Source organism: Enhydra lutris, unplaced genomic scaffold (genome assembly GCF_002288905.1).
Source record: "Enhydra lutris kenyoni isolate GAN:26980312 unplaced genomic scaffold, ASM228890v2 scaffoldscaffold31, whole genome shotgun sequence".
Taxonomy (NCBI): Eukaryota; Metazoa; Chordata; class Mammalia; order Carnivora; family Mustelidae; genus Enhydra; species Enhydra lutris.
In genome coordinates this window covers 19,152,809-19,171,568 of record NW_019154115.1, presented here as the reverse complement: position 1 = coordinate 19,171,568, position 18,760 = coordinate 19,152,809, and the positions used below count along the sequence as shown (strand labels likewise).

The window sequence follows — 18,760 nt, the reverse complement described above, 5'->3', positions numbered from 1 at the left end:
ATAAAACAAGTGCTTAAGAAAAGTGTTACAGGGGCACCTGGGTGGCTCAGTGGGTTAAGCCTCTGCCTTCGGCTCAGGTCATGATCTCAGGGTCCTGGGATTAGCCCCACATCGGGCTCTCTGCTCAGCGGGGAGCCTGCTTCCCCCTCTCTCTCTGCCTGCCTCTCTGCCTACTTTTGATCTCTGTCTGTCAAATAAATAAATAAATAAATCTTAAAAAAAAAAAGTGTTATACATGCAGAAGAGAGAAGTAATTCTGATTTTGCTTTATAGAATGGCATTTGTTGGCTAAAATTAACAACTCAGGAAACAACAGATGCTGGAAAGGATGCGGATAAAGAGGAACCACCTTTCACTGTTGGTGGGAATACAAACCGATGCAGCCACTCTGGAAAACAGCATGGAGGTTCCTCAAAAAGTGAAAAATAGAGCTACCCTAGAACCTGGCAATTGTACTACTAGGTTTTATCCAAAGAATACAAATAAAGTATCTTGAAGGGGCTCATACCTCCCACTGTTTATAGCAACAATGTCCACAACAGCCAAAATATGGAAAAAGCCAAGATGTCCATCAGCAGATGAATGGATAAAGATGTGTCTGTGTTCCCACCATGTGTGCACAACCACACATGCTCGAACATTATGCAGCCATCAAAAATAATAATAATAATGCCATTTGCAATGACATGGATCAAACTAGAGGATATTATGCTAAGTGAAATAAATCAATTAGAGAAAGACAAATATCATATGATATCACTTACGTGGAATTTAAGAAACACTGATGAACATAGGGGAAGGGAAGGAAAAATAAATTAAGACAGAAACAGAGAGGGAGACAAACCATAAGAGATTCTTAACCCTAGGAAACAAACTGAGAGCTGCTGGAGGGGAAAGGAGTGGAGGATGGGGTAACTGGGTGATGGGCGTTAAGGAGGGCACATGATGCAGTGCACCAGGTGCTATACACAACTGATAACCCCTCAATTCTACCTCTGAAACTAACAATACACTATACGTTAATTAAACTGAGTTTCAATTATAAATTGTAAAAAAGAAAAAAAGGCACTCGAGGGGCACCTGAGTGGCTCAGTTATAGGTCCAACTCTTGATTTCAGCTCAGGTCCTAATCTCCCTCTTCCTCTTCCCCTCACCCTGTTCACACTGCTCGTATGTGCATGCACTCTCTCTCAAGATAAAAGTCTGGGGTGCCTGGATGGCTCAGATGGTTGGGCATCTGCCTTCGGCTCGGGTCATGGAAGGCAAGGGGTAGAGGGAGAGGGAAAGAGAAACCCAAGTTGATGCCCCCCTGCTGAGCGCAGATCCCGCTGGGCTGGATCCCACAACCTTGAAATCACGACCTGAGCCAAAATCAAGAGTTGGAAGCTCCACCGACTGCGCCATGTAAGAGCCCCATTTTTTGTTGTTGTTTAAGTATCTGAGAGAGAGAGAAAGAGTTAGACTGATTTTTAAAGTATCTCATCTACACTGAGCAGTTACCAATGTCATTTATTAATCACCTCTGTGAAAAGCATAGGCATATGTGAAAAACTAGGGATGGAAAAAACTATAAATACAGAAACAAACACCCTCTGCTTGGGGAGAAAGAACATTCAATGAGGCAGGGCACCTCAAATCCTCCTCTGAAACAAGGCAGGGAACAAATGGTTGAATGAGGAGAACAGACATCACTACAGGTGCTCAGAGGAGGAAGGGGCTAAGGGAAGAGCTGGCAGCAGGAGGGACATAGAAACTGCATCTGAGGCAGCAAGACATGGCAAAGCAGGGGGACATCTCTGTAAGCTTCCTGCCTCCAAAACCACCTAGCCTCGGTGACACACCGAGCATAGGTCACAGAACAAGGCACACATGATAAACAGAAGGACAGAACATGTTCCCACTTTTTTTTAATATAAATGTTATTTTTTAAAATTTTACTTATGTACTTGTCAGAAAGAAAGAGGAGAAAGCATGAGTATAAGCAGGGGGAGCGGCAGGCAAAGGGAGAAGCAGGCTTCCCACTGAGCAAGGCGCCGGGTGTGGGACTCGATCCCAGGACTCTAGGATCATGACCTGAAGGCAGACACTTAACTGACTGAGCCACCCAGGCACCCCATAGTCCCACTTTCATACACATAAAAAAAGTGTTTGCATACACACACAAAGCCAGAACATCCAAAATGTTACCAATGGTTACTTCTAGTCTAGATGGTAAGACAATGAGGGATTTCTGTTGCGTGATAGTTCCTTCTTTGTGCTTTTCTTCTGTTTGCAAATTTTCCACAGTGAATAAATGTTTTACCTTTTTAAATTACTGAACTCCTTTATGAAAGTGGAGTATTAAATCTACAAATCAATTAACTACAGTATTTACTAAATGTCCAGTTTGTGCAACAGCACTCTAAGATAGATAGAACACCACTTTCTTTCTATGGGAGGTGAGAAAATAACTAAGATTCATTCAGGGATACAGACCCCTCAAGAAATGTCTCCTAAAACAACGCTAAAAACAGATTATCCACTTAAAAATCCTAGGCTTATAGAAAGGAGCATTTAGACCAATCACTCTCTATCACAGTCAACTCTGAATCACAGATGCTGAGGGAGAAGAAAGCAGTACAAGTGCGAATTCCCAAATACCCTCGAGTACCCCCAAACAGGTTGTTTGTTTGTTCTCCTCAGAATTAATGGTGGGTGGGTGGGTCAGTCAACCCAAGAGCACGATGGAAGATTCTGAAATTCAACCTAACATTTCCTATGTGCCTGAACTCCCACTCACACATGAGAGTGCAATCATTAATCTAGAACCAAACAGAGCTCCCCTGTAGAGCCATTTATTTTCTAAGAATCCTTGGAAGAGCCCTACCCAAGCTGTGATCCAGGCTGAGTTTCGAGTCACCCTGTGGACCTGGCTGCCTTCACAATGCCGCAGGCCCCTGGTGGCCAAATCAGGACATCAGAGCCCAGGTAACCACATCTAAGTCAGCGGGCTTCTAGAAACATGAGTGCACCGCTCAATTTCCTTTACCAGTGGGAAGAGGGACTCCGTGCAGAAAGCTTCCAAGCCATTTCTCTCCTGTTTCCAGTTGGATGTGGTTTCAGATCCTTTGTCTGATCGGCTTTGCCTCTAATTATCAGGGAGGACTATGGAGTTAAAACTAGGTAACAAAGCAACTCTGTCAAAATCGGACTCAAATAAGGTAGAAATGCTAACTCCTTGGTTCTCAAGTTGCACAGCCTAAGACAGAGGGCAGCCTGGCTCACGCTTTCCCTGGGGGGTTGGGATAAATATTTCTATTAAAAAGGAAGAAACCCTGGCTCTCTTTCCTTTCACCTCCTTCCCAGCTGTGAGCAGAGTTACAGCGTGAACGATGGGATTATTAGCAACATTTACGAAGCATGAACCACAGTCAGAATTACCCAGAGCTGCCTACAACTCACCTTACAACCTTTTAATTTCACTTCACTGTTGCCAAGGACTTGCCTTCCTTGACTAAAGCTGCTGAAATTGTACTTATTTTTAGAAGCCAATTATTAAGTAAATCAATGGTGCTTTTGTGAAGGTTTTCTATAGAAGAGACAAATGCTTTATGGAAAAAAGGAGCTCAAAAGCTTTTACTCCTGCCTGAGAACCATTCCCCTTGAATCCTCAGGTCCCCAGTTCCTCAGCTACCACGTGAGCAGGAATCTACTTCCCCCAGGGCAGGAGATTCCTATCCTGATCAGGGGGCACCCATTCACCCCTGGGGTCTCAACCATCCAGACTGGGCAGTGCAAGCACAGCTTCTTTCTAGCAGAGGTCAGCCCTAGGCTGAGCGCTTTAGAAGATGGGTGAATTTGTCCCATGGATGCCAAGGACACAAATTCATTTTAAGATGCATCTTAATGATGTGGGCCAGGGATAGATGGGCAATATGTGGTCAAGCAAATATGGCAAAACCGTAAGTGCAGAATCCGGGCGCTGGGTTTACAGTGTATACTACACCTTGCTGTGTTTAAAACTGTCCTAATTAATGAAGTGTTGGGGGAAATGTTAGCCACAAAGAACACACAGAGACAGTGACAAAGACAGAAGCCAAGAACCTCTGAAGTTGGGACATGGCTAACGCACAGGGTCTAAACAACACCACCTTTGAAATGTGGAAGCTGAGACAGAAAAGAAATCCCCAAAGAGAAGTGGCAATGAGCAGTCAGAGAGCTCTTCTGTCAGAGGAGGCCAGGATAGGCGCACTCTTGGAGGAAGGGCTGCTTAGGGGCAAAGAAGGCATGAGCGGGTCCGGGGCTAGAGCAGAAAGCTACTCTGGAGCGTGGCTGCTTAGACCTCAGGCCATAGAGCCTCACCACACGGTCCTGCCTCTGGTCCCTCTGAGCCTCTCTGTCAGCATTAACATACTGTTCCAGCTGCTCTCGGTACCTGGGGATACCTAGGAACAGAAAACCCCAGGCCTAACTCTCTCCCACCATGCCCCAGGCCTGACCATGCCCTCCACATCTGGGCCTCCTTCACTCAGCCACTCGACACATTTCACTCAATGGGCACCAGACACTGTGTTTGACCCTCAAAAGGTTCTGACCCTCCCAGCTTCTGAAAGCCAGGTTTCTAGGCTCAGGCTCCCTGGGTAACTCCAGAGATATCTTCTGTTTCTGTGGGAGGACCCTACCGTGCCCACAAAGCCAAATCCATGAGAGGAAACCTGACCTGAAGATACTGGAAATGGACTGAGAGGATGGGAAACCGACCCTTGTCCCGTCCTGAGTCCTTGCGTCCTCCTGGAGGGAAAGGTTGGGTGGGAAGGTCAGAGCAAGAGGCACAAATGTTGTGATCAACAGCCAAGAATCCGAAGTGAATAAAGGGTTCCAGAATAAGGAAGCCTCACTACGGGTACATTGAAGACAAATAAAAAGACTGAATTCCTCACAGCAAGAGGCGACAGAAGGCTAACAGAACAGGTTCCAGCAAGTTCTGAATAAACGAAAAGGCCGCTGCCTATCAATGTCTGGGGCCTAATCCTAACCTCTGAGGCAAGCACCCTGGAGTTCAACCATGCTCACTCGACACATAGCATCCTTGTTCCTCTAACAAAGGGAGAACGCTGAGTGGCACAGACGTGGAGGGAATTCAGGAAGTTACCTGATGGCTCAGAAGACAGCAGCCATGAGATGACATAGAGCCGGTGCTCAGGAGCCCTTCTGTCCACACGGACACTCCTCACCTAAGAATGCCCTAGAGCACAGCCATCCGGCCTGCGACCAGCTCTGGAGAAGAGAGAGGCCACTCACAGGGTCTCCATGCCCCAGCGGCTCCTGTGGCACCCTTCACATCACAGGCAACGCAAGTAAGTGAGTGTGAAGCTGAACCCATGCTAACTAACATAAACCCTGACTGGCTATAAGCGCCAAAAACCACAGAGACACAGGTGTTAGCGGGAGGCAGGACCCCTAGAGAAGAGCTGCCTGCTCCAAACATTTCTCGGCACAGACGAGAAAATCCTGAGAGAGCCTAAAATTTAAAGAAAGCAGACCTGGTCAGAGACACTAGTCAGAACTGAGCTCACCGACATTTACTCGTTATAGAACTTGGACTAATTACTAAACTCTCAAGGCCATGTTCCCTGCATCTACCACCTTAGGGAGGGTGGTCCACACTGTGCCTCACAGGAGAGGGCTGATGGGATTAATAATTTCCACGACATGGAAAGGACTCGCCAAGTGATGGAAGATGGGAGAGCTAGTCACTATTATGTCTAGCCATGCGGCCACCTGCCTTCCATTATTGCAGTAACACCTACGAGGGAAAAGTCTCCTCTGGCCATTACCCCCAGCCTCTCCCCCTTCTAGTTCTCAAGGACCTCCCCTCCCAGTTACCCATCTTCATCCAAAACTCCGGGCAAGAGCTAGAAAACCAACCATCATCAGCACAAAGCACCCAAGAAACCCAAAGCATAAGGGACAGCCCCCTCCCCCTGCTCCACACCCCGCCAGAGGGAGGCTAAGACCCAAGGGGAAAATATCAGCACCCCAAGATTGAGGGAGGACCAAACCAGACATATTTACGTGCTTCCCAGAGGCTGCTGCACTCCCGTTCAAGCAAGAGGAAGGAGAGCTTTCTCAGTGACCTTCAGGCACGCAGAAGATGTTTCAGGGTCTGCGTTCCACACGGCTCCCCACCAGTCAGCAGATGCCTCCAAAAGTGTGCACGGCACCCCCCAATCGTTCCCATGAAGAGAAGTTCAAAGTAATGGGGCACCGGCAAGGGACAAACCTCCCTGGCAGGTGCTCCTGGAGTTCATTAAGGCCAGGCCCCGGGGCTGTCCTTCCAGAGGTCAGGGCAGGAAGGAAGTGCAGCTGCTGAGGGACACTTGGCCTGCCCAAGAACTGAAAGCACGGCAGCCAGAAGTGCGCAGACTGGGTCTCGTCAACCCTCGTCTCTGAGCTGTCAGCTCCAGTGAGAATGAAGTGGGCGCTACTGTTCGCAGAAGCCAGGCCTGGAGTCAGTGCCCCAAGACTGACTCCGTTATCTTCCCTAATCCTTGAGGACTCATCTACTAAGAGGGAGGTAGACGAATGGCCATTGTACAAAAGGAGGAAACAAGAGAATCAGAAAGAAACATGCCCGAGGTCCCGAAGAGAAGGTGACAGTCTGTAAACAAGTCATTATTGAGCACCTGCTGTGTGCCAGGACTATTCTGGGCGCTGGAGACACAGTGGCAAACAAGACAGTGTCTACTTGGATTTTTGTGGAGAAGGGAGATATGAATAAACATCTCAGATTCCAGGGCACCTGGATGGCTCAGTCACTAAGCGTCTGCATTCAGCTCAGGTCATGATCCCAGGGTCCTGGGATCGAGCCCCGCATCAGGCTGACTACTCAGCGGGGTGCCTGCTTCTCCCTCTCCCACTCCCCCTGCTTGTGTTCCCTCTCACTCTGTCCAATAAATAAATAAAATCTTTAAAAAAATAAAAAAAAAAAAAAAACAGCTCGATTCCAAAGTCCCCTGTTGCCTCATGGGGACAGGGAAAAACAGCGATCACAAAGCCAGCTTCTCTCTCTGAAATTCTAGCATCCAGGATGGAAACAGAGCCTCAATCACTATCCAGGGGATTCAACAAAGTACTGGCGTTGGGGTCCAACAGCCTTGGTTTAAATTCTAATTCCATTAACTAGCTGCAGGACCTTGGGCTAGTCATTCATTTTTCTGGGCCTCAGTCTCCTCATTTGTAAATCGCAGATGATCTACCCAGCCAATGAGGTTGTTGAGAAAATGCAGTGAAGTATCAATCTGTGTTAGGCAGTACATGACGGGATATATACCCGACACAGTAATCCGTATTAGTACTGCTAACATTATTATTGCTGTGCACTGTTACTGTTACTATTACTATTACTGTTAGGCACTGGGAAGACAGGAAGGGACTCCAGGCAGCTAATGGTACAAAGACTGGTAACTCAGGTCCACACAATTAATCTCTAAGCGCCCCCTTATTTGCCCCCTCTGATGTGTACCAGGTGGTGTTACTTCTCTGCACGCCAAAAGAACCCCTCCAGACTGTCCTTAAAGCAGATTACAGTCTCTGAGCATGGGAATTTCTCATCTCCACAACCCCAGAACTGGGTGCCTAGCACACAACACTGCACATCATAAATGGATTTAAACTACACTAACCAGATTTTACAGACATCAAAATCTTGGGGGCAAGAAAATTGGGAGATGTGCTCTGGGCATTCCCACCAGGGTTACCTGGTTGCTGTCACCTCTCTTTGCAGAGAGGAGGGGATCTCAGAAAGAGGCCTGTTGTCTTTGGTTATTATTCCAGGTTCTACAGTCACACTTCCCAGATGTCCAAGACAGGGATATGGATGCAAGGAGGAACAGGGAGGCAGCCAGTCACATCCCAAACCAAAGACGAGCCCAGAGCCATCCGACTCCCAGGCCACTGCCCCAGAGCCTGGAAGACTGCCACATACCATGTGCTCCATGCAGATACTGATCTCGCCATCGCTGTAGAATGCACCGTAGAAGCCCACGATGTAGGGGGAGTTGCACTCGTGTAGAACCTGCAGCTCCCTTATGATCTGGTTCCGGATTGCAGGTTTGATCTCCAGGTGAATGAGCTGGGGAAAGAGAGGTGGGAGGAAAAGAGTCTTTAAAAATACACAGAGGCATGAATGCATGGATGGATGGGAGCGTTCTTCAATGCTTAAGCTCTTAAAGGCGGCAAGAGAGAAGACGGGCACGGTGTAACTAACAAGTTTCCACCTGACCAAAGCACTCAGTGCCAACCTATCAAGGCAGGTATTACTACTGGAGTAGCTGGAGCCAGGGGAAGGCGGCTGTGCCTCTGCTCCTAAAGCCAAGAGTGAGGAAGAGGGAAGGAAGCTTACCCCTCCCAAGAACAAAGCTGAATGGAGAGTTCCCTCCAAAAGGACCTGTGAAGCTGAGAGATGAGGGGGAAAGCAGCCTTGAGGACCCGGGTGACACCCAAGGGCTGTGGGAGTGGAAGGGTATAAGGAACTGGGTATGTGGACCTCAGCTGCCCAGGAGATTGCCCCTTAAGCTCTGGGGCCTGAGGTGGTGGACAGCCAGCCGGGGCCTCAGGTGCCACCTTATGACCCCCTCACATTGTCCCTGGTTTCATCCAGGAGACAGGTTGACAGACACATCCGCCATATGAAATGGGTAAGGAGTAAGACTAAGCCACCAGCAAGGGTCACAGACAAGGAGTGCCAGAGGACGCGGGAGCCGTGGTTATCGCGGTGGGCTGGAGCAGCTAGCAGAAGCCAGACAGGAGGTGGGCTGCGGAGAAGCCAGACAGGAGGTGGGCCGCAGAGACAGGCACTGCTTGAAAGAAGGAAGGAGGGACCCAAGCAAACATTTGCCGACGGGATTAAAGCTGGTGGGCCAGGAAACACGCAAGAGCCGGGCCTTCCTATAGCAGGGGCCACATTCGGAAAGAGGAGGACCACGGGTGGACAAAAGTCCACCTCCAACACCGCGGGCTACATGGGGCCATGGCAGGGAGCACAGATATCACACTGCAGGGAGATGCAGGAGAAGTGCCCACAGGGCCGGAATGCAGGCAAACAACTTGAAATCAGTGTCTAGTGCATCGCTTCCTGGCTAAATGAAAGTGTTTTCTCCTGCACGGGAAAATGGCAAAGAGGCGCCCTGCATTCTTTCCAGAGCACGCAGAAGGCTAAGGAAGGTCACCAGCAGTTCTTTTCCAGTCTGGGGGTGGGGATGAATACACTGACATGCCACCAGTTCATTTATCCTATCAACTCACAGATAACAGGAGCTCAAAATTCAAACAGCACAAACAGGTACTGAGTGAAAAGTCAGTCTTCCTCCCACTGGCCCCAGGCCCCAGATCTTTCAAGAGCTAATCCAATTACCTATTCACCAAGGCCAACCTGATTCAGCACCCCCACCTTTTTTAAATTTTTTTTAATTTTAAGTGGCCTCACCTTTCTGGCCATGACCAGGCCTGACGGCTTGTGGGAGACCTTGAACACCACACCACCATTGCCCGCACCCAGCTCACTGATCTTCTCGAAGTCGTCATCCTTCAATTCCCCGACCTTCTGCTTCTGGGTGAGAAAGGCCTCAAGGCGCTTCCGCTGCTGCTCATCAAGCTCCAGCTCCTCAAGCTTCTTCTGCAAGGCCTCCAGGTTGGTCCTGTCCCAAAGTGGGAGCGTGAGTTAGAACCGACATCAGAGGGGTTTCCCCCAGAGAAGTATCTGTGTGGTGGAGAGTTCCAGCTCTGGGGCCAGACGGAGAGCGGACGCAGGGGTTCTGGGGGAGGGTTCCATGAGCGGTGGTTCTGGGGCCTTCACTACACCACCTGACACCCCTCGCCAGTGACACCCTTCTCCTTTCAAGGCCTCAGTTTCCTCATTTGTCAAACGAGGGAATTAGATCTCTCTCACTATGCTGCAAGTCTACAGAAGGAACCAAAGAATCTGCTAAAATCCTGAACGAGCCACCTTCATCTGCTTTAAAATCCCCCTTCCAAAGGTCCTTCTAGTATTGGATTTATTAAGCTAACACCCATACACAAAATAAAATCTATTTCCTAAAAAAAATCTATTTCATTAAACTGAAATCAAACCAAACCATAAAAACAGGCTCTAAACTGAATGGCAACAGCAGAAACTCCTCTCTAATGCAACCAGGTCAGGAGCCAGGTTAATCAAAGCAAGGAATCCTAAAAATATATACCTAAAGTTTTTATTTTTGCATAATATATATAAATGTGCATTTATTCACCCATCTTCTAATGTAGGTAGGACAAGGCCCTCTCTTTGAATAAAATTCCACTGGTAAGAGCCCCAGACCATCCTCTCACATGAACCAGAACAATACACTATCATTTCCAATGCCTGATTCTTTAAAGTAGAGTAAAAACGTAGACACAGAATATCAAAACAAGGGGCGCCTGGGTGGCTCAGTGGGTTAAAGCCTCTGCCTTCGGCTTAGGTCATGATCTCAGGGTCCTGGGATCGAGCCCCGCTTCACATCGGGCTGTCTGCTCAGCAGGAAGCCTACCTCTCTGCCTACTTGTGATCTCTGTCAAATGAATAAATTAAAAAACCTTAAAAATATATATATAGCAACACAAAACTGTTAGAGTTTTAGGATTTCCCCCCATCTTAATGCTCACCTAATTGTATAATAATATTTAGTGAGCTAGACTTACTTAGTCTTTCCAGGGCTTTTAATTAGTGGTCAAAGGGGGTGGGGAACCCACTTCACCTACAGGTGTGTTTCACCAGTTTATCTAATATTTAAGTATGTTACATAATTACAATGCCAGCCACAACCATACAAACGACTCTGGGAACAAACCAGCTCTTGGTAAGCACATAATTTCACCAGTGGGTGCAGAGGTGAGTGGGCAGGGCAGAGTGGCCTGCGAGCTGTGCATTCAGCACGCTGGTGGGCAGTACTGAGTTTACAGAGAACAGAAAAGCATTCGTTACCCCGGGGAACTCGTGAAGGAGACAGTGGTAAAGAGCTTCCACTGTGTTTCGGGTGATTTTAGCCCTAAACAAACACGGCAACAAGACCATCATTACACATCAGAAGGCTGGAGCCTGCTCCCAACATACACGCCCCACTTCTGAGCTTCGTGGGTGGGAGTAAGCATCATCTTCCACCCTTCATTCATCCTCTTTTCCAACTCTCAAGAAGGCAGGGAGATCCAAACCCTCCTGCCTCCCTGGTCTATGGGAAGATGCAACACACCTTACAAATAACAGTGTACTAGCCACAGAGGGCACCAGGCTGTTCTCACCAAGCGTCCTCACTAGGGGCTCTTGGGGAAGGAAGGCTGGTGCCATGGACTGAACTGTGTCTCCCTCAAATCCGTATGTTGAAGGCCTAGCCCCCAATGTAAGTATGTTTAGAGACAGGACTTTTAATAGGTGATGAAGGTTAAATACGGTCATGGGGGTGGAGTCATAATCAGATAGGACTGGTGGCCATTAAGAAGAGAGGTGGCCTCCCTGCCTCTGGGCACACACCAAGAGAAGGGCGCTATCTGCAGGCCAGGCAGAGAGGCCTCCCCAGAACCCAACCACACCAGCACCCTCATCTCAGTCTTCACGCCTCCAGGACTATGAAAAAATACCTGTCATTCAAGCCAACCAGTCTATGACATTTTGTTATGCAGCCCCAACAGACTAAGACAGCTGGTAATTCTCATCCTGCTGAAAGGCTCAACTATGTCTCACAGCTGCCCCGGCCTCTTAGGGGTAGGGGCCCAGAACCAGTATGGCTGGGAGGATACTGTGCACACCTTCAGGTTTCCTGACTCTCAAGAACCCATCAATGACAACGTCTGGAGACACCTGTCAAACGCGGACAGACCCCACAGCTAAAATTTCAATGAGGTTCCGGCTGCCTATAGGGCTCAGCAGTCTACTCCAAGGGCTTCTGTTAAACACGCATGCATGCTGGGCAGGTGATGGGGCGGGGACTGAATGGAAGGAAGACATTCTCCTCACAGCACTGTGTACTGTTACACTTGCTCATGCGTTTAAACTTCAACAGAGGCCAAACGCAAGCACAGATGGGTAAAGTGACTTGTCTAAGGTCACACAGCTACTAAGCAACAGAGCAAGGATGGAAACCTGGGCAGAGAGAATCTCTAATTTTAACCATAATGCTAGACTACCTCTTCAAAAAGTTCAATACTTTCAAGGAAGGCAACGTGTCGACAAGGGTAAGATCCTAGCAGGGGCCTCTGTGACAGAAGGGCTCGACTGCTCATAAAGATGGGGCACCTCCACAAAGCGCCCTTTGCTCCAGATGCCATCCTGCCTACCCTGCATGCACATCAAGTTCAATGCTGCCTTGCAAGTTAACACTGGCCACAAGAAACCCCACCCAATAGGCAAAAAGAAGAAATGCTAACTCTGCTCATTTTCCCGACTTTGTAGAAACCAGTAATTCTCCCACCATCCGGAAGAAAAACTTAATCTGGCCTTCCTCTCTCCTCAACCTGTCTAACCACCTACCCCACCAGCTAAGGAGCTGGCTCCTCACTGTTGCATTCAGAAGGCTGAGCCACAGAAGGACACAGTAAAGACTCCACACTGAGTTGCCCTGACTTTCCTGATGACCGGGGGTGAAATAGCACTGCCAAGCTGACAAGTCATTAGTAATTGGGAATCCCAGATCCTTACCCTGACTGCTAGCTATGCGAGCACGGACTGCTCATTTAACTCAGACACATCTCCGTCTTCTCTCCTGTCAAATGGAATCACAACTCTATGCTTCCTTCACCAGGGGAGGACCAGAACAGAAAACCATGGGGAAGAACTATGGGATTCTGGCACGCTTCTACACTAGTGTCAGGGCAAGTGCGGGTAGGCTGGAGGTCGAGGAGGGGCTGCCAAGGCAGCAACAATGGAATCCAGAAGTTACTACCTTTTCCCTTAACAATTCTTAAAACTCTTGAAAAGTTTCTTAAAAGAACTGTTGCAGAGGATGAAAGACAAAGGGTTTTATCTGAAGGTGAAAGGACAATCCTGGCATCTCAGCAGCTTTCAGTACTCATTAAGTAAGAAATCAATCAATAACGTAGCTGTGTTTAGTACTGTTTCCTCCCGCTCGGGGAGTCAGTGATGTTCCACATGGTTCCTGCCCCGCCCTACCCCAAGCTGAAATGCTTCCAGCAAAGGAAAAGGGGGGCCTGTCACTCCTCAACCACACCACCAGTCTCCACATCTCGGAGGACCAGAACCTGTCTCTTGCACAATCTTTGGTTTTAACTGAAATCAGCAAAATCAGGACTATGGTTCAAAACAGGGCACTGGAGCTCAAAACAATAAATATATCTCTCTATCTCACACTCACACACACACACACAGTCCTCCAGGGATCAGCTGTGATGTCTGCCTCCCAACACCCCATGCACCACAGCAGAGAGAAAATAACTCACAGCAACATGAATTCTGCACCGTGGCTGTCTTACAATAAACACAAGTGCATCAAGATACAAGAAAATTATAGGTTTGAAATGGGAAGGCAGAGAAGAGCAAGAAATGTGGAGAAAAACAAGGGTTGTCATTTGTGTTCTGAAAACACCAAGGAGGCACAATGAAGTGGGTGGAGAAAGGACGATCCTATGGGCAAGAACATCTCCTTCCCTCTCCCTCATCCCACCCATCTGCTAAGCCTAAGGGTGCTGCCACAACTGGAATCTTGCATTTGTGGCTCCTGCATTTAAACCAGGAAGCAGCATAAAACGTAGCACAGGGAGGGACCTCTAAGACCCTACTGGACCCATTCTACAGGTGAGGAAACAGAGGTCCAGAGAGGACAAAGTCACACGACTTATGGGCAGCTAGCTCTCCCAATTCCTAGAACAGAGCACCTTTCAAGGCCCCACACTGCCATCGCCAACCCTGATGGTCACTGAGATGGAAAGCTGACCTAAAGGAATGATTTAAGGGGGAGGGAGATAACATCTGGACAACAGAAAGGGGTCGTCAAACTGCCACACCCCAACAGAAATGGGCCACAGCAGCATGTCAACACCAGCCAGTGGTCTGTCACCAACCTGAGCCTTGCTCTAGCCTGGGTGGCAGGCCCTGCCAGGAAGGAGTCCAGAGGGAAGAGCAGAAGATGACAATCCGTGACCGTGCTGGAGCAGAGAAAGGGTCCCAGCACAGGCAGGGGGTGTCCTCAGGGAGCTCAGGGACTTGGGAAGTTCTCTCTCCCTGTGACATTGGGCAGGGAGGAATGCTACTGTGGCTGGGAAGAAAGAGGGCAGGCAGAAGACCCAAGCCAAGGGCAAACAGCATCAAGAGACTGACTGCAACCCCTCCAACCTCACCCTGTATGACCGCCATCTGTGAGATCCTGGGCAAGCTACCACCCTTCCTGGCACTCTGTTTCCACACCCAGTTAAAAAAAAAAAAAAAGTACAAGGGGAGGAGGAGAGAAGGGAAGGGGAGAGTTGTCTAGTTTGCTGTCTCTGGGATCAAACCACGCCCGTCAATGTGACAACCAGCTGAGGAAGTAGAGTAAGACTGAGTGCGTGTTCAGGTTGAAAAGCCAAAGATCTTCAAGAGAAGGGATATGGGGGGGAGGGGAGAGAGAGATGAACTGGCTTTGGGTTCTCTACAGAGTCGAACATGGATGGAGGTATGTGGGGGTTACAAAGAAGGTGCCTGGGTGGCTCAGTTGGTTAAGTGTCTGCCTTTGGCTCAGGTCATGATCTCAGGGTCCTGGAATGGAGGCCCACAATAGGGCCCCTGCTCGGCAGGGTGTCTGCTTCTCCCTCTCCCTCTGCCCTCCCCTGATCATCTCCTCTCTTTCTCTCAAAAATAAGTAAATAAAAGTATTTTAAAACAAATAAACAAACAAAACAACAAAGAGTCTAAGAGAGGAAAGAATGGGCCTGAAGGGGGAAGGCAGCGAGGGCCAAAGGCACAGCTAACCGATTCCAGACTCCACCCCAGGCTAGCCCATCAGTGTTAGGGAGTGCAGTTTAGGCTAGCCCCAAAGAGCACGGTGGAGAAGGGGTTCTATACCCTTACCCCTCAAACCTACAGGCCGCTCTGGGAAGGGCTGCTCAGCTCACTAGACAATAAAATTCTAGGGTTACATAAGAAAGAAGCCAGATGGAACAACAAAATATGTGTTCTTCTGCATCTATGTCAAATTCAAGGAAAGGCAAAACTAATCTACGCAGTTATAAAGCATAAAAGTGAACACGCTTTTGGGTGGGGGGAGTAACCAGAAGGGGACATATAATGGTTAATTTTATGTGTCAGCTTTGGCAGGGCCACAATGCTAAGGTATTTGGTCAAACTTTATTCAGAATGTTTCTACAAAAGTGGGCTTTGTGGGGAGGGGAAAGAGATAAGAATAACATTTAAACCGGTCAACTTTGAGTAAAGCAGATTACTCTCCATAAATGTGGAGTGGGACTCATCCAGTCAGTTTAAGGCCTTAAAAGAACAAAAACTAACCTCCCCAAAGAAGGCAGTGTGCCAGCAGACTGCCTTTGGACTTCTGTGCAAGTCTTCCATGGGTCTCTAGCCTGCCAGGCTACCCTGCAAACTGTGGACTTCTGTAGTTCCACAGCCAATTCCTTAAAAAGTTGCAGTCAGGTCAGTGTCTGTCTGTCTCTAATCCCTCTCTCTCTCTCAATTTCTATTTCTTCCTCTATATATATGCATATATCTTGGATGCTGTGGTCTGATTTCTTTTTATTCCTTTCCTCCTTGTGTCTCAGTCTGGATACTTTTTTTTTTTCCTCCAGTTTAGATTATTTCTACTAACCTATCTTCAGGGTCACTGATTCTTTCCTCAGTTGCCTCCAGTTGGCTGACAGACCCGCTGACCTCCAAAGTCATGTTTTTAAAAATTTTCTAGCATTTTCACTCATCTTTGGTTTCCATCTCTTCTGAAATTCCTCATTTGTTCATGCATGTTGTCCATAATCATAGGTTATTTTAAAGCCCCCGTCCATTCATTTCAACATGTGGGCCACCTCTGAGTCTAGTTCTATCAATGGTCTTATCTCTTGTAAGTTGTTTTTCTCTCTCAATTCCGTGTCTTTTAACATTGCACTAAATGGTACACACTGTACTTGGAGAATACAGGACTGAGGGACATCCTCTTTACGCTCAGAAATGGGCACATTCTTCTGTCGTGCTGTTAGCATGTATTCGCTGGGAGCTGAACTAGGTTTGGGTTTTCTGGTGAACACTGGTAATCTCCATACACCACAGGCTGCCGATTTCTCCAGCAATGAGTTTTATCTTGCGCTCCAAATGGAGCCTGAGCTGCAGAGAATTCTTACCCCCACTCAGCGTTCCTAATCCTCCCTCAGCTTTAAACCGTCCCGTGATGCCTGGCCACAGAGTGAGATCTTTCCTCATGCCTCTGCCCCTCCTCCAGAGATTGAGCGCAATTACTTTTACATAACGCCCTCACATCATCTCTGTGACCACCTTTTATTTCTTATCGCATCATTGGCTTGAAGTGCCTTTAGCTGTCTGTATTCCTCTCCCTGTGTCACAAAGGACCTTCTGGTGCCGAAACGCATGCATCCTCAGAGAAGGCCTGCAAAGATAAAACAGTCCATATCATCTCAAACAAAAAGGCAGTGAGGATGAGAAAAGGGTCAGTGGGTTGTACATGTGGACAAGAAGAAATGACCAGGGCCTCAAGCTGTACAGCCTGGGAAGCCAGACACCATACCTATGGTAGCGATAGGGAAGTTCTCTCCAGTCCTGGGTCAGCCTCAGTCTTAAACAGGCCAGGCAAACAGGGACTTGCCCTCCTCTCCATGGCAACCAAAACGACCTACCATCTGTGGCAGTTCTTGGGCAGGAGAAAGCTTCCTCCTCCACCTCCAGCCATAGACCTCTACTTTGTGTTGGTGTTGAACCCAGCTTTGGGCTTAGACTCTTAAGCGCCTATGGGAAGACAAACTTTAGTACAGCCGTTCCCCTGCCTGGTTCATAATGTGCTTCACTGAATTTAGCAGAAGTAATTTTTTCCCTTTTCCTTGATGCTGGCTGCTAATGTAAATCGTTTCTTGGCCGCCTACTCTCCACTGCTTGCTGACAGACATATAGGTGAGCAAAGTCTCACAGTTGTTCTGGAAAGCAGCCCCCAGATCCACCTCCAGGGCCAGTGACATATGTAGGAATCAGCTGCTTCTGGGTCAGCACAGAGCTGGTCTTTCACAGTGGGACATAAAACTACTAGAAAGAATAAAGAAAAAAAAAAAAAAAAAAAAACATGGCATGTGGCTGCCATTTACTCTTTGCTGCAGAAATTAAGTGTGAAGGCTCTGGGAGTCAGAAGACTTGGGTCCAGCTCAGAAAGCACTCAGTCTGTCAACTATTCATGTTACTTTACCCTCGCCTGTTCTCACAGGTAAAACTAGATGGTCTTTAAAGTCCTTTTCAGTGCTAAAGTTCTCTGATCCTAAAACCAGATTCATCCTGCAGTTTTCGAAGAACAGAACTTTACAGCTAAGTCCAAGGGCCATGCGTCTCTGCGAACATGGCGGCTGCTGGCTTCCCAGGCCGTACAGCTTGAGGCCCTGGTCATTTCTTCTTGTCCACATGTACAACCCACTGACCGTTTTCCCATCCTCACTGCCTTTTCCTTTGAGACGATATGGACTGTTTTATCTTTGCAGGCCTTCTCTGAGGATGCATGCGTTTCAGCACCAGAAGGCCCTTTGTGACACAGGGAAAGGAATACAGACAGCTAAGGGCACTTCACGCCAATGACGTGATGAGAAATAAAAGGCTGTTGTTGATGGGGTGCCTAGCTGGCTCAGTCGGTAGATCTTGTCTTGGGGTCATGAGTTCAAGCCCCACAATGGGTATAGAGCTTCCTTAAAAAATAAATATAAAAAACAGTTGTTGCAGAGATACTTAAGAATGGAATGTAAAAAAATGCTGAAATCATTTAAGGTGCTAAACAAGTATTTAATAGTATTGGTTAGTAAGGGTAACATTTAATTTGCTAGTCCTCCCTATTGATTTACTGAGTACTGTGCGGCCAGTATTCTGCTAAGGTAGATGAGGCCCTTTCATCTAACACCACCATGATGTGATCACCACTGTCAGCCTCATTCTACTGATGAAATTCCTGCATCTTCATGTTTTCATGTAATAAATAATCTGGCAAAAACATACAATGTAGTTGAATACTGCCCTGGGGCGCTGGTGTGGCTCCGTCAGTTGAGTGTCTGACTCTCCAACTCTTTGATCTCGTGTGAGTTCAGGCCCAGTGTGGAGCCTACTTTAAAAAAAAAAAAAAAAAAAAAATACCGACCGTACGCCTTTCACTGGTTTCACCACCACGCCCAAAAAAGGACTGGGGCAAAGACAGTTTTGCAGGTCCCCTAATTTTCTCCAGAGGCCTGGGACACAGCTCTGCAGTGCGGGAGATGCTGGCATCATCAGCCTAAGTCTTATAGGAATAGAAGCCCTGAACTGGTTTGCAACGATAAATAAAATTTAGATAGCAAAAAAAGGAGAGGGGCGCCTGGTGGCTCAGTGAGTTGGGCCTCTGCCTTTGGCTGGGGTCGTGATCTCAGGGTCCTTGGATCGAGCCCTGCATCTGGCTCTCTGCTCAGCAGGGAGCCTACTTCCCCCTCTCTCTCTCTGCCTGCCTCTCTGCCTACTTGTGATCTCTGTCAAATAAATAAGTAAAATTAAAAAAAAAAAAGAGAAAGGGTGTTCTAGTGTGGTCTGCCCTATAGAAAATGGAGAGTA

The 18,760-nt window shown here is 47.9% G+C and overlaps 1 protein-coding gene across 2 annotated transcripts in view; it reads right to left on the bottom strand.

The window, feature by feature from the left end:
* LOC111153158 (mitogen-activated protein kinase kinase 1) overlaps positions 1 to 18,760 on the bottom strand; it is an 82,198-nt gene that overhangs the window by 34,010 nt on the left and 29,428 nt on the right. For both annotated transcript variants that reach the window (XM_022511967.1, XM_022511966.1), the window contains exons 2-3: positions 9,467 to 9,677; positions 7,967 to 8,113 (exon numbers count right to left, since the gene is read on the bottom strand). In XM_022511967.1, the coding sequence (XP_022367675.1) occupies positions 7,967 to 8,113; positions 9,467 to 9,677 (358 nt within the window). The remainder of the gene's footprint in view (positions 1 to 7,966; positions 8,114 to 9,466; positions 9,678 to 18,760) is intronic.